The sequence below is a fragment of the Cottoperca gobio genome, chromosome 19 (genome assembly GCF_900634415.1).
Source record: "Cottoperca gobio chromosome 19, fCotGob3.1, whole genome shotgun sequence".
Lineage (NCBI taxonomy): Eukaryota > Metazoa > Chordata > Actinopteri > Perciformes > Bovichtidae > Cottoperca > Cottoperca gobio.
Window position 1 is genome coordinate 21,045,260 of NC_041373.1, and position 14,867 is coordinate 21,060,126.

General features: G+C 40.9%; 2 protein-coding genes across 7 annotated transcripts in view; one reads left to right on the forward strand and one right to left on the reverse strand.

Moving 5' to 3' along the window:
- atad1b (ATPase family AAA domain containing 1b) overlaps nt 1–2,655 on the reverse strand; it is a 6,261-nt gene extending 3,606 nt beyond the window's left edge. The window contains exons 1-4 of one of the 2 annotated variants that reach the window (XM_029456915.1): nt 2,540–2,655; nt 1,578–1,809; nt 1,165–1,263; nt 507–627 (exon numbers count right to left, since the gene is read on the reverse strand). In XM_029456915.1, coding sequence (XP_029312775.1) covers nt 507–627; nt 1,165–1,263; nt 1,578–1,751 — 394 coding nt within the window. In that variant the 5' untranslated portion in view covers nt 1,752–1,809; nt 2,540–2,655. Of the gene's footprint in view, nt 1–506; nt 628–1,164; nt 1,264–1,577; nt 1,810–2,163; nt 2,305–2,539 lie in introns of those variants that run through there. The other variant, XM_029456916.1, reaches the window with a different exon arrangement.
- On the forward strand, nt 2,528–14,590 carry LOC115024979 (phosphatidylinositol 3,4,5-trisphosphate 3-phosphatase and dual-specificity protein phosphatase PTEN-like). 5 transcript variants are annotated; one of them, XM_029456912.1, is made up of 10 exons: nt 4,407–5,790; nt 6,299–6,454; nt 7,186–7,330; nt 7,417–7,461; nt 8,468–8,511; nt 9,157–9,395; nt 10,295–10,436; nt 10,512–10,678; nt 12,431–12,691; nt 13,248–14,590. In XM_029456912.1, exons 3-10 carry the CDS (start codon nt 7,269–7,271, stop codon nt 13,434–13,436), a joined length of 1,149 nt encoding a protein of 382 aa, XP_029312772.1. In that variant the 5' UTR covers nt 4,407–5,790; nt 6,299–6,454; nt 7,186–7,268; the 3' UTR covers nt 13,437–14,590. The 5 variants fall into 5 exon arrangements, with proteins under 5 accessions (XP_029312770.1, XP_029312772.1, XP_029312771.1 ...); XM_029456910.1 differs by lacking the exons at nt 4,407–5,790; nt 6,299–6,454 and adding an exon at nt 2,528–4,392 and having other exon boundaries at nt 7,246–7,330; nt 13,248–13,436; XM_029456911.1 differs by having other exon boundaries at nt 4,407–6,454; nt 7,150–7,330.
- The last annotated feature ends 277 nt before the right edge of the window (nt 14,591–14,867 follow it).

Sequence of the window (14,867 nt, forward strand, 5' to 3'; positions counted from 1 at the left end):
TTCCTCCCTCCCTCCCCTTCCTGATTGATTCCTCCCTCCCCTTCCTGATTGCTCCCTCTCCTGATTGATTCCTCCCTCCCCTTCCTGATTCCTCCCTCCCTCCCCTTCCTGATTGATTCCTCCCTCCCCTTCCTGATTCCTCCCTCCCCTTCCTGATTCCTCCCTCCCTCCCCTCCTGATTCCTCCCTCCCCTTCCTGATTCATTCCTCCCTCCCCTTTCTGATTCCTCCCTCCCTCCCCTTCCTGATTCCTCCCTCCCCTTCCTGATTCATTCCTCCCCCTCCTGATTCATTCCTCCCCCCCCTTCCTGATTCATTCCTCCCCCCCCTTCCTGATTCCTCCCTCCCTCCCTCCCTCCCCTTCTGGAGTAAATAACTCCTTAACTTGTGTTTTCTTATTTAAAGTGTGATAATAACTCGATCTTCTGTCTCACTTTGTCCTGATGCAACAACATGTTCAGGTTGATTATTAATAAAGAACATTATTAAAGTTATTAAAGTTGTCACCTTTAGGAGGCTGCAGCAGTCTGGATCCCTGGAACAGGTGTCTCTTCTGAACAGGTAGAATAACCGTCTCCTTCAACTCTGTGATCACCTCGTCCAGCCCGGCAATGTCCCTCCATGTGATCTATACACACACACACACACACACACAACTCTATTTATTTACTTAAACTTATTTTATATTTTAATTAATTAATTAGATTTTTATATTATTTATATATATATTTAACAAATATATATATTAAGCTATATAGTTATATATATATATATTCTAAAGATTATATAGATACTATAATATATATATATATATATATATTTAACCCAAATATTATATATATATATATATATATTATAGATATATATATATTAACAAATAATATATATATTATTTAACAAAAATAAAAAAATATATATCTAATCTTAACAAAAAAAAAAAAAAAAAAAAATATATATATATATATATATATATATATATATATATATATATATAAAATAAATATAAAATATAATATATATATATATATATATATATACACACACACACACAATATAATATTTGTGTATTTCATCTGTGATTTATTAATCATCATCTCTTGTGTTTCCATCTGCTTGTCTTCCTCGTTACTTTTAACTGGTTTATAATGGAGGTGATAACACGTACCTGCATGCTCAGAGGGTCGACCAGGTGAGCGGCGATGCTCATCTCATATTCAGAGAGTTTCACGTTTGTAACGCCGATCTGACGCATCAACTTCTCCGCCTGAAGACACAAACACAAAGTGAACTAAAACCATCCCGAAATCCAAAAAACACAACAATTACATTAAAAAAGAAGAATATTCATAAATAAATAAGAATAAATAAACACAGATGAATGTAAAGAGAAGATGGTCTGGTCCGATGCAAACGTCACAGAACCTTCCGATTGGTTGGTTAAGGTCCAATCACATGAAGGAAGGAATGGAGCCATAACATCCTGCGTCAGCGCCGCCCGCGACCAGAAACAGACAAGCCAGAGCGAGTTTCCCTCTGACAGCAGAAGGATAACACGCGTCACATTAAAACCCGCCTCACCTGTTTCTGCGCCTCCACCTTCTGCTTCCTGGTGGGGTCGATGGCGTCCACCATCCACTTGATGGTGAAGTAGGTGACGGCTCCAAATATGGTGAGCCGGAAGAGCAGGCCGATGACCTCGTTCCTACCCAGAGGACGGGCAATGTTTTCAACCGGGACCTCCCTCACCACCATGGTCAGGGTCAGAGGTCACAAGAAGTACACAGGAAGTACACAGGAAGTACACGCAGGGCTGCAGAGGAAAGAGAAAACAACATGTTCCTTTAACATCCTACTGCTCTTCATTTCCTTCAAGCAGCTCCTGGTCAATATGTTCTGATCTCCAGTCAAATTCTGACAGCTTTGAACTTCTGACCAGAAGGAAGAAAATAACAAGTATTAAACTGTCAGATGTTTACAGGAGTTTGGCGAGGCATGGTGACAGGTCTTAGATTTACACTGGGAACTACTCTTTCTTTCTGACAGTCAGCGAGTACTTCAATCACCCACACAAAGAGAACTCATTCTGGATCCAAGCCGGATTGAAAAGCAGCTCCTCGTGAATCATTTCTGATCCGCATGCATGCTCTGACACCTGTGCACTTACACCAGGAGAAGAAATGGAAAACTGACAGAAGTGTAAACGGAGTCTGGCGGGACGGAGTTGGACACACACCGGCTCGCTCACTTAAACTGAACTATTGTTCATTTTTCAGCGGACACTCCGGGACCCACTGGAAGCCCCGGGACCACAGTTTGGGCCCCATCCGGTGTTATAAAACCGAAAGGACTGTAACTCAGCTGCTAACTTTAGCATTAGCTTGACCTTCTCGGCCCCCCGACTGTAAGAGCGGCTCCCCGCCGGATAAAGCGGCAGATGTCCCCCCACACCGCGGAGCACCGACACTCCGGTAAAACGATGCGAGGAAAACAAAGAGAACCTCTCCGTTAATCCGGTAAAATGTGACAAACAGGCTTCTTACCTCCGGTAGCAGCACTTCCTAGGTCTCTTCTTAGCAGGTCGCTGGTTGCTCTTCTTCTACGTTTCTTTTTATTGCAGCTTTCAGACTGACTCGCCCCCTGCCGGCTGGAGTTTAATATGGTGCGTTCAGGGTACAATAACATCAACATCTCCAAATAATATCTTCAAATCAATGATATGAACAGTGTTTGATTTCATCAATAAAAGTTAAAAATGTGTAGATTTAAATGTGTGAATATGGCTGCCCCCGCGACCCGACCCTGGATGGATGGTATTTCCTTTAAGAGATAAAAAAAGCATACTTTTTGACATTATTAATCAAAATTATAATATCATCAAAAGTAAATAAAGACTGAAATTATTCATGAAAAAAGATAATTATAAACCGGCCAGTTGTTACTCTTGTATTTCTCAGGTGGATATCTGTCCACACCAGCAGGTGGCGCTGTAACACAAATCATAATTTCTCAAAAGTCAAAAGTCTTCGTCTTCATCATCAGAAGAACATGAAAGTCACATTTACTGTATTTGTATAATGAGTTTCTTTCTTATGTGAGAGCCCTTAACGTTATAAAAAATAAAAATGCAAAGGAACTTTGCAATAATAAAAAAATAGGATTTACAAAAAAAGCCCTAACCCTTCAATTGTATTTATTTATTTGTTTTGTATCTTTTTTTGTATAAAGCAAATATATTTAAGCCAAGTACATGAGAAATTACTCAAGAAGACAATAAATAGCCTTCTTAAATATGTAAAAGAATAATATAAAATGTGTAACATTACGGATGAAGGGTTTATTATGTAACGTCAGTCTGCTGGTTGCCAGGTTGGGAATTATTCCCTTTCATTTTCATTTGAGTTTTTCGTGATGGGGGTTTTAAATGGGAGGACAAACACATCCGAAACTGGCAACCCTGTGTGCTGACAGCTAACAATGCTAACACTTAGCATCATCAAGTTACACGGAGTGTCGCAAAATCCAAAAATTACGGGTTTTACAAAATAAGAGCACAGTTCGTCATCTGCAGTGTACGATATGCATTGTATATGTATGTTGTGTGTGTTCCTACAGTCTGCATCAGTGTCACACTTACATTCATTGCTACAGCCAGAATTTGACTTACTTATTAATATTTTATTAGAATGTCTCTATGTCATATATATTATTTTGAAGGCGTTGAATCAGAGCATTATTTTGAAGGCGTTGACCGGATGTTTCTTCGCTTCTTCTCTTCCTCCGCTCTTCGCCGCCTCGGAGAGATTTTTCTCTCCGCCGATCTGCGTCCAATCACGGCGTCTCTGCTGCTGCACACCGAAGCCACCGGGAACCGTCCGACTGGATCCATCCGACGTCCCGATCATTGGAGCTCAAAGGAAAATAGACCCGCGGATGTTTTTGTGTCTCCAGGCGGCTGTGGGACCTGGAAACCTGGGCCCGCAGCGGGAGCAGGGAGGAGGCCCCGACGCCCCCTGGTTCTGACCCAGAAAACAGCACCGACACCCGGGCTGCCTGTCAACTAGAAGGCCGGCTAGCCACTGGCCGCTCCGGAGCGCGCAGGGTGGCACCCGAGGAGCACCGTTAACGGGATCGTTTATGGCTTATTTTCTGCCCTTATTATCAATCATACGGATTTATAACATTTTAAATAACGACCTTCTGGAAATTCGGGGAGCTGGTGGCTAGCTGTCTCCGGGCTAGTTAGCTTCTCTCCCCGGCGACACAACAGCTTTCAACGGTCATTTGTACGGACCTCACGCACCGGAGACGCGGATCATGGCTGCCTTAATAAAGGAGATCGTGAGCAGAAATAAAAGGCGATACCAGGCGGACGGCTTCGACCTGGACCTGACCTGTATCCTTTGCCTGCTTCGCTGTGCCGAACTCCATTAAAAAAACGTTATATTTTAATGTTGCTGTCCAGATAGGCAAACAGGCTGCAAGAATAAAACAATAATTGATGACATGTAGAGCTACTCTTCCTATCGGCGTGCACGTAACGGCCAAACAACCGAACAACGGTGTAATAATCATAACTTTTAGAAACAGTTTAGTGATAAACGGATTGAAACTCTGAGTCGAAGACTGCACCGTTAACGGGAGATAAGCGTGAACAAATCCTAAGAAATGTCTTAAATATCATGCAGTGCTCTTTATCGGGCGATGTTTGCCAAATGTTCACCCGTTTGTGCCAGTTGGTAAGATGCTCTCAGTTTATGGGCATGTATATTGACATAGTCACGAGTTTGCCTTAAATTGGCAGCTTTTTCAACGCAGTTCGTAGTGCAGTTTCTGCATCGGGCCAGTAACGCGAGCAGACGTTTGTCTTTACATCCAGACGCTGTCGGATGGGTTCTGTCTGGTCGCGTTTATATGTAGATTAAGATATTATTTTGGTCGTGAGTTGTTTTTATGTGTTTTTCTGAGCAGTATTGAAGCTAGCAGTTGCTAACAGGCTAAGCTAACAGCGGTGTCAGTGGCGTTGCATCAGCATCAGTCCGGACTGAGCGCAGACTGAAATACATATAATCATTATAATCATAATAAACATTATTATATACAAAAGTTGTTATCTTAGATTTAATAACAAAATAACTGTCACTAACATACATTATTATTATTATTACCAAATCAAAAATGTTGTCTATAGAAACAAGTAATTATCTCAGATTTAATAACAAAATAAAACTATAGCACAATAATTATTAATAATAAATAATTACTGTATACAATTGTAATTATCTTAAATTGAATAAAATAACATATTATATCCGTTGTGTATTATATCTCAGTATGTGTGATAATCTTCCACTTTTGTAACATTTATAACACATTTATAGCTTTAATTATTTGGCTGTGATAAATGAATAATAATCACATTATATTATGTGTTATTCTATAAAGTCAGTTAAAGTCTAGATTTAATTTACTCCACTTGGTCCAAATCTGAAAAATTATATTTTTGGACTTGGAAATGTAAACCTTTCCATAATATATATTTCATATATTATTTCTATATATTCCTTGTTTCCCTCCCTCCAACCGTTTTTAAAGTGTTTTAAAAAATGTTTTTGTTTTAAAGCAAAACTTCCAGAAATGCTGTTTCCAGCTCTCAGAACATTTATTGCTGAGTTAATGTAACGTAACGTCAGCTGCACGTCATCCTGCTGATCCTCAAAGACTCCCAACATCCCGATTAAAACGTTCTGTGTGAACCACAAGATGAACGTTATCACCGTACATAAAGTAACATGTCAGTACGTCACCAGAGATTTATTATTTCTGTGTCCAACAATATTACACGAGGAACAAACGTTTTAAACCAAAAAGACAAAACTCGACTGTTTCCAGTTAGAGCTGCAACTAAAGATTGTTTCATTATTAATCTGCAGATTATTTCTACATTCATGGTTTGGTGTCCTCAAAGTCCTGAAGTCTTTAAAAGTCTTGTTTGTCGCTTCACACAGAAACGCAGCAGATCTGCAGGAAGCTTTACTTTAAAGATAAATGTAAATATCATCTGATGATGGGTTAGTTAATAACTCCATTCACAAAAACATCATTTAACCTCCTATGAGTTTCTTTGTGTTGAGACTTTTAAAGGGTTCAGATTCACCAAAGTCACACAAACAAGACGTCTGTCGATTATCAATATTGTTATGATTAATATTATTATTATTGTACCAACAAAGAGAGAGTGTGTGTGTGTGTGTGTGTGTGTGTGTGTGTGTGTGTGTATCGATGACATCATGTTTTTGCAGGAGAGGAGGATGAGCTGACACAACAAAGAATCAGAGAAGAAGAAGAAGAAGAGAGTAGCCGGTTAAAACCCCAAAGCATTCTGGGATATTGAGTCAGGTTGTCTCCCTCCTTTAATACCTGCAGCTGAGGAGGTCTCACTCTGCCTCTGTTTCCAGGTACCAGGATTATATTCAAAACTAGCTGTCTTTATGCTAAGCTAAGCTAACAGCTTCTTATTCACCGGGTTACATGAAGCCTCTTCATTTAAAAATGGACTTTTAGTTTCCTTAGAAAAATATAAGTGACGTAAATAAATCTTAACTCCTGTTCATCATTTATATTCTGATATATTACAACAGAAGCAGAAACAATATCCGACATCATTAACTTCAAATTCATTGTCCATCAACTTTGACGTTTCCCTGATGTCGAATTGTTAATGTTAGTGTATAACTTCAACGCACAACCTTCCTCAGAAACAATGTAAAGAATAAACTAAAGAGTTTATTTCATCCTGAAAGAGGAACAAGACTCACTGACTATATATTTATGTATTTAATCTGACTTTACTTTCTTCCGTTATTTCTCTCCACATTAGTAGTTTCATCCTGATGTGACCTTTAGATCAAATTAACCTTCACAAACGTTCCCTGTTTATATTCATCACACGTGTGACACTTCTTCTCCTTTCAAAGTTTGGTAAAGTTTTTCTAAGGAATCAGTTTAAGATTTTTGTCACAACTGACGTAAATAATTTCCTCGACTGAGGAAAAAAGATCCTTTTAATAAGTGAATCCTGAGAAGATCATGTAACGAGAGAACCAACTGCACACGTTAGGCTCGAGTTATTAAAAATGAAATGTTCCTTTAGAGTTCATATTCTGGTTAAACCCTCACAACTCTTCAGCTGCATTGTGGGAAACGTAGGAAACTAAAGAACAAAATGGCTCCCTAACAGCGCGCTCAGATATTTATCCGAACATCATCGCGATGGGTTTCCCTGCGGAGCGTCTGGAAGGCGTGTACAGGAACAACATCGACGACGTCGTGCGGTGAGACGCCGCTGCGTGTAGTCGTTCATTAATGAACTACATCTGTTTAACTGCAGAGTAAATGTGATTATCTGTCTGTCTCTCAGGTTTTTAGACTCAAAGCACAAGAATCACTACAAGATCTACAACCTGTAAGTATTTAGATTTATTTAAACGTCACCGTGTCGTTTAATGTTCAGTTATTTCTGCTTACATGTATTACATGTATGTGCAAATTAAAATAAATAATGTTAGCTGCTAGCTGTTAGCACCTGCTGAGGGTCTGTTAGCTGCTAGCTGTTAGCGCCTGCTGAGGGTCTGTTAGCTGCTAGCACCTGCTGAGGGTCTGTTAGCTGCTAGCACCTGCTGAGGGTCTGTTAGCTGTTAGCACCTGTTGAGGGTCTGTTAGCTGCTAGCACCTGCTGAGGGTCTGTTAGCTGTTAGCACCTGCTGAGGGTCTGTTAGCTGTTAGCGCCTGCTGAGGGTCTGTTAGCTATTAGCGCCTGCTGAGGTCTGTTAGCTGTTAGCGCCTGCTGAGGGTCTGTTAGCTGTTAGCACCTGCTGAGGGTCTGTTAGCTGTTAGCGCCTGCTGAGTGCCTGTTAGCTGTTAGCTCCTGCTGAGGGTCTGTTAGCTGTTAGCTCCTGCTGAGGGTCTGTTAGCTGTTAGTGCCTGCTGAGGGTCTGTTAGCTGTTAGCGCTTGCTGAGGGTCTGTTAGCTGTTAGCGCTTGCTGAGGGTCTGTTAGCTGTTAGCTCCTGCTGAGGGTCTGCTAGCTGTTAGCGCCTGCTGACAGTCTGCTAGCTGTTAGCTCCTGCTGAGGGTCTGTTAGCTGTTAGCTCCTGCTGAGTGGCTGTTAGCTCCTGCTGAGGGTCTGTTAGCTGTTAGCTCCTGCTGAGGGTCTGTTAGCTGTTAGCTCCTGCTGAGGGTCTGTTAGCTCCTGCTGAGTGGCTGTTAGCTCCTGCTGAGGGTCTGTTAGCTCCTGCTGAGTAGCTGTTAGCTCCTGCTGAGGGTCTGTTAGCTGTTAGCTCCTGCTGAGGGTCTGTTAGCTGTTAGCTCCTGCTGAGTGGCTGTTAGCTTCTTGCTGTTCGGACGTCTCAGAGAGTTCGGAGGAGTTTGTCTGGATTTGAGGTTTCATGTTGTAACTTCTGTCTGTCCACAGATGTGCAGAGCGACATTATGACACGTCAAAGTTCAACTGTCGAGGTGAGATTCATTAATGAGGCTGCAGACGGACTAAAGCTGCAATTGAAGATTATTTTCATTATCAATTTATTGGTTCGATGTATAAAACGTCAGAAAACAGTGGAAAATATCCGTCCCAGTTTCTGAGAGACGTCTTTAAATGTCTTGTTTTGTCACTTTAATATACATTTTATAATAACTATAAATTATTTATTTATTTTTCTGTCCATCGACTAATCGTTGCAGTTCTCGTCAGCTGACAGATTTTCAATTTAGTCTGTAGTGATAAAGTAAAATGACTTCATATTTTACATGGTGACAGTCAGCAAACATTTATTTATTTTATGTATGAGTTTAAAATGAGGACTTGTTGCATACCTATTAATATTAATGTTTTTATCAAAACTTCTTTGCTGACGATTATTTGCTGAAATGCGAGTAAGTACCGTAACAGCACAAATAGACGCGCATCAAAATTCAGCGTCTGCCCGTTAGTGCTAGCGTCTTCTTCTCGCAACGTTACGAGTTATAAATGAGTTTTTCACTGCTTGATAAAAAGGATGTGGCGTGAGATTGCGTGAGTGTGACAGTTATTGCGTGACTTCTTTAAAATGTCTGGCGCTGCCGTCAGACGTCTCACGGCTCCGTCCTGTCTGTGTCTGCCAGTTGCTCAGTACCCGTTTGAGGACCACAACCCGCCCCAGCTGGAGCTGATAAAGCCGTTCTGCGAGGACCTGGATCAGTGGCTGAGCGAAGACGAGCAGCACGTCGCCGCCATCCACTGCAAGGCCGGAAAAGGTCGCACCGGCGTCATGATCTGCGCCTACCTGCTGCACCGACGCAAGTTCCAGGAGGCTCAGGAGGCTCTGGACTTCTACGGAGAGGTCCGCACCCGGGACAAAAAGGTAAACGATGTTAAAGATGGAGGTCTGTCGATCACTGCTCCACCCTCTCTTCTCCTCATCCTCCCTTTGTTCCTTTATTTATCTATTTTTTGTTTTGTTTTTACTCATTCTGTCAAGCGGAAAAAAAGCTATATAAGTAAAATGTATTATTATTATTATTATTATTATTATTATTATTATTATTATTATTATTATTATTAATGAAATAAACAGATTTGATGGTTCTCTGCCCGGGAGAAAAAACTCAGAATTACCAAGATAGAAGTTTTATATTTAATCACTAAGCTTAACTCTGCGAGCTTGGACGGTATAATATATACATAATATATATATATATAATATATATATAACATAGCGTCTTTGAATTTCTAGAAAAGCACTATACAAATCTAATGTATTATTATTATTATTATTATGATTATTATTATGATTATTGTTATTGTTATTGTTATTGTTATTATTATTGTTATTATTGTTATTATTGTTATTATGATTATTGTTATTATTATTATTGTTATGATTATTATTGTTATTATTATTATTATTATTATTATTATTATATACAGTACCAGTCAAAAGTTTGGATATTTATATTCATTTTATTCTATATATATATTCATTTTATTCTATATAAATATTCTATATAAAATATAATGTATATATAAATTGTTGTTGTTTTTTTAGATTCATTTTATAATATCAGAATTTCCATGTTTCCAGATTTACCGTTTAATCTCGGAATTCAATTAAAAAAACTTTTCCCGGATTATTACCTTCTCCCCCTCCCCATCATTTTAAAACGTTTTACTAACGATCGCAGTAATTCACCGTCGTAAATACAAATTTACACTTGTAGTACTGATGTGTGTGTGTGTGTGTGTGTGTGTGTGTTTGTTCAGGGCGTGACCATCCCCAGTCAGCGGCGTTACGTCATCTACTACAGCTTCCTGCTGAGGAACCAGCTGCTGTACAAACCCGTCGCCCTGCTCTTCCACAAGATGCTGTTTGAAACCATCCCCATGTTCACGGGAGGCACCTGCAGTAAGTCTGTGTGCAGATACAACATCACACACGTTCAGAAATAAAGCGTGCTTAATGACATGACTTGTGGTGCAGATCCTCAGTTTGTGGTGTACCAGCTGAAGGTGAAGATCCACACGTCTAACCCCACCCACACCCGGCGGGAGGACAAACTCATGCTGTTTGAGTTCCCGCAGCCACTTCCTGTCTGCGGAGACATCAAAGTGGAGTTCTTCCACAAGCAGAACAAGATGATGAAGAAGGTGAGGAAGAGCCATTCATTAATTATATCGACTGAAAATGAATAGAAGTTAAAAGAATCAAAACATGATGTGCAGTTATGGTACGTGTGTTTTTATTTTATTATACTTGTGTGCTTCCTCTAATTCCTGATTAAACCTAAGATACAGAAAGTATTAGAGCCCTCTAGTGTGTTTGAATGAATTAATAAACACCTTAAGTATTTAGTCTGTGTTCAGTACAGAAGCACGTTTGACAGCAGATACAGTTTCAAGTCTCAAGTTTGTCGCCTTGGGTCGTCTTCTGGGGAGATCTTCTTGATTTAGTTGCTTTGGGTAAATTGCTTAAATGAATTGTCTTGGGTACGCCATCTTAAACAAGTTGTCTTAAATACCGGGAAGACTTCCTGGGTATATTGTCTTTGGTAAGTAGTCTAAGGTAGATCATCTTTCGTAGTTATTTTTTTACATTACATTACAGGTCATTCAGCAGACGCTCTTATCCAGAGCGACTTACAGTGAACTCAGTACATGGACCCCCTAGGAGCAACTTGGGGTTAAGTACCTTGCTCAGGGGCTGAATGGTGCAGCCCTGGTATTGAACTCACAACCATCCGGTGTTCTGTTTGGAAGCCGTACCACTAGGCCATCACCACCTCTTCTTGGGTTAGTCGTCTTACAAAGATGATCTTGGGTACGTTGTGTTGGGTCTTACGGAAGCTGTATTGAATACCGTTAAATCTTCTTGGATATATTGTCTTTGGTAAACTGCCTTGGGGGGGTCTTCCTGGGAGCTGCCTTGCTCAGATTGTTTTGGGTTTGTTGTCTTGAGTAAATCTTCTTGGACCTTTTGAGAATTTGTCTTCAATACCGGAATGTATTCTTGGGTATCTCATATTTGTTAAGTTGTCTGAGGTTAAGTCCTCTTAAATAAGTCGTCTTTGGAAGATCTCGTAAGTCTAGTTTGGTTAGTAGCTTAAGTGAGTTGTCTGGAGTGAGTTGTTTTACGTACATTGTCTTGGGTACGTTTTCTTTAGAAAGTTATCTTAATTACCGGTAAATCTTTCTGGGTATATCGTCTTCTTTAAGTGAGTTGACTGGAGTAAGTTGTTTCACGTAGATTACGTGTCTTTGATCTTCTTGGGTTAGGTGTTAAATGAGTTGTCAGGGGTTAGCTGTCTTCTGTAGGTTGTCGTTGGTACGTTGTCTTGAGTAACCTTTCCTGGGCCAATCACCACAGGGAAGTCGCCTTTTATAGAAGCTGTCTTGGGGAAGTCTTTTTGGGTGAGTCGCTTAACGGGGTTGTCTAGAGTAAATTGTGTTGTGTAGGTTATCTTGGGTAGGCAGCCATGGGCAGATCTTCTTGGGTTGGTTGCTTAAATAAGTTTGTCTGGAGTAAGCTGTAAACTTTCTTGTGCATTTGGGGAAACTGTCTTAAAAACCGGGAAATAAATGTCCGGTTATGTCGAGCTTGGTAAGTCCTCTGGGGTTAAGTCGTCATAAAGAGGTTGTCTTGGTTAGCTCCCTGTCCCTGTCGCCCGGTTACTGAGTTTCCTGGTCGTCATAAATAAGATATCTTGCGTAAGATGTCTTACTTATCGGTACGTTGTCTTGGCTGAAGTCTTCTTGCTCACCTCCTTTGAGCTGACAAGGGATTTTAGATCAGGAACAACTTTAACCTCAGGTACAGCAACAGGGGAGGGGTACCTCTTCAGGACAGATTGACAGAAAGTAGACAGCTGCACCTGTTGATCACTTCAGATTCTGTCCTCTCAGGAAAAGATGTTCCACTTCTGGGTCAACACCTTCTTCATCCCGGGGCCGGAGGAGAACCTCGACAAACTGGAGAACGGCAGCGCCGGGATGCCGCGTGAACCGGTTGACAGAACGCAGGGGATGATGATGATGACGGCGACGATGACGATGACGGGAGGAGAAACTAACGAAAGAGACTTCCTGGTTCTCACTCTGACCAAGAACGACCTGGACAAGGCCAACAAAGACAAAGCCAACAGGAACTTCTCCCCGAACTTCAAGGTAAAACCTTACTGCTGGTTTCACCGCTAGGTGTCATTTAATCTGGTTAACAGAAGGCTACGGGGTCTTTAACGGTGAAGACCTCTACACACCTCAATATATATTTTCTAACTATTGTTTTTGTCATGAATACTTTCAATTGAAACGCCAATATCACGCGGCACAAGTAACGTCCCATTTCTTGCTGTACAAGGTTGATTTTTCTTAGCTTTTGTATCGCTAATAAAGGCATCCACCAATCACGTAACGTTCACTAAAGTGTTACTGGAGAGATGGGATGGAAATATCCTATTGGCTTCGTTAGCTACGGCCATGTGTTGTTTTAATATCTTAGTATTGGATGCACCGTGAAAGGGTTTGTTTATAATGGCCCTTTATACATATGTAATCGGCAGGGGGTCCCTGCTCCGTGTCTCGTTGAAGACGTCTCTAGTAGCGACGGGCCGTGACTTGATTTTCAGCCCCATCACGAGCTCAGCAGGTGGTCGGCTCTGAAGCTTCACACTGCTGCATGTTTACATCTCACAATGTACTTTGTTTTTACCGTCCGCTTCAGGTGAAACTGTATTTCACCAAGACGGTCGAGGAAGGTGCGAACTCGGACGCCAGCAGCACGTCGGCCTCGGTGACGCCGGACGTCAGCGACAATGAACCGGATCACTACCGCTACTCCGACACGACGGACTCGGACCCGGAGAACGAGTCGCTCGAAGACGACCATCACGATCAGATCACAAAAGTCTGATGCACACACACACACACACACACACACACATACAGATATATATGTGTATATATATTCAGTATGTTTACACACTCATGAATCCCCAAACTAAGACTTGCGTGTTGTTAGCTAACGGGGGAATATAACCGATGGACCACAACTGATCTGTGGGACTCAAAGAGATCAGATCAGAATATAAGACCCCCCCCCCCCTCCAATCTTCTGCTCAATGCACAGCTGGACAATCACATGACAAGGCGGTCGGAAGTGAGGAGGGCGGGGTTAACCGTGAGGGCGGGGCCAGCGAATGGACAATAAGACAGATGAATGGACAGACAGGAGGTTTTAAAAAATAAAGGAGTAAAACTTGAATATAAACAAACAGACAAGTAGACTTCTTTAGTGGCTACACCGACATGTTTGTTGGATAAATCCCCGTGTGTCCTTCCTTCTTCACCAGTTGTAGGAAACTTTATGCAGAACAATCTTTTTTTTCTTCAATCTTTTCAATCTTCAGTTCTGTGAAACGTCGACTCTTCTCTCTGTGTGTGAACGTCGACTCTTTTCAGCTCAAATTTACAGACGTTCATTTTTTTTGTAGAACTCGTTTGAAACTTCTTAGGTTTTTATCTAAATCCTAAATTAAATCTACACTTGTTTGTTGGTATAAAATGAGGCAGTTATTTACTTTAAATCTGCCAATACAGCTGCAATTTATCATGATTCTCATCATCGAATAACCTGCATATAGTTTTAATGGTTTGTGTATAAAATGTTCATCCACCTCCTCACAGTCCTGAAGTCTTTAAATGTCTTTAAATGTCTTGTTTCGTCACTTTGATATAAAACGGAGAGAAGCAGCAGATCTGCATATCTGAGGCAGAAACCTTTAAGACTTTTCTGCAGGAAACTTTAACGAATCATCAGAATAGTTGGAGATCATTTTCCTGGAGCCAGAAGTTCTATCGAAACTAAATTTGCTCTTGTTTATTGGTATAACATTATGCAGGTATTCTGATATAAAGCTGGCACAGAAACTCAGTGAGGACCATTGAGGGACATGTTGATTATAATAAACCTTCACACTCAGATCTTAGATAATAGATTTTGCGTTTTTGCCAAACTGATTTCTTTCCCAGACTTTGGCCAGTTTTAGCTGCTCTGACGAAGCAGCACACAGAGAGAAGGCGATGAAGAAGAGAAACTTCACAATCTGCTGCAACTCTGTCAATCACCTACTGTTGAAAACACATCCAGTACGAAACTACTGTGAACAAATGCTCTTACTACTTTTCTGTCCGTCTGCACAGAATAACTCTTCAGCTCCTACAGCTACAGAAAATGTATTTTTGTTATATTCTGACTTGTATCAAACATTAAGCTAACCACACACACACACACACAGTATAACCATTCCTTCAGCCGGATCTGCTTTGAAGCTATACACCTCTG

What these genes read in the sequence shown, in the direction of transcription:
- LOC115024979 (XM_029456910.1), top strand. Translation starts at nt 4,314, where the DNA reads ATGGCTGCCTTAATAAAGGAGATCGTGAGCAGAAATAAAAGGCGATAC. An exon ending in TCCGCACCCGGGACAAAAAG is followed by an intron (nt 9,396 to 10,294) that starts GTAAACGATGTT and finishes GTGTTTGTTCAG; the next exon opens with GGCGTGACCATCCCCAGTCA. An exon ending in ACTTCTCCCCGAACTTCAAG is followed by an intron (nt 12,692 to 13,247) that starts GTAAAACCTTAC and finishes CGTCCGCTTCAG; the next exon opens with GTGAAACTGTATTTCACCAA.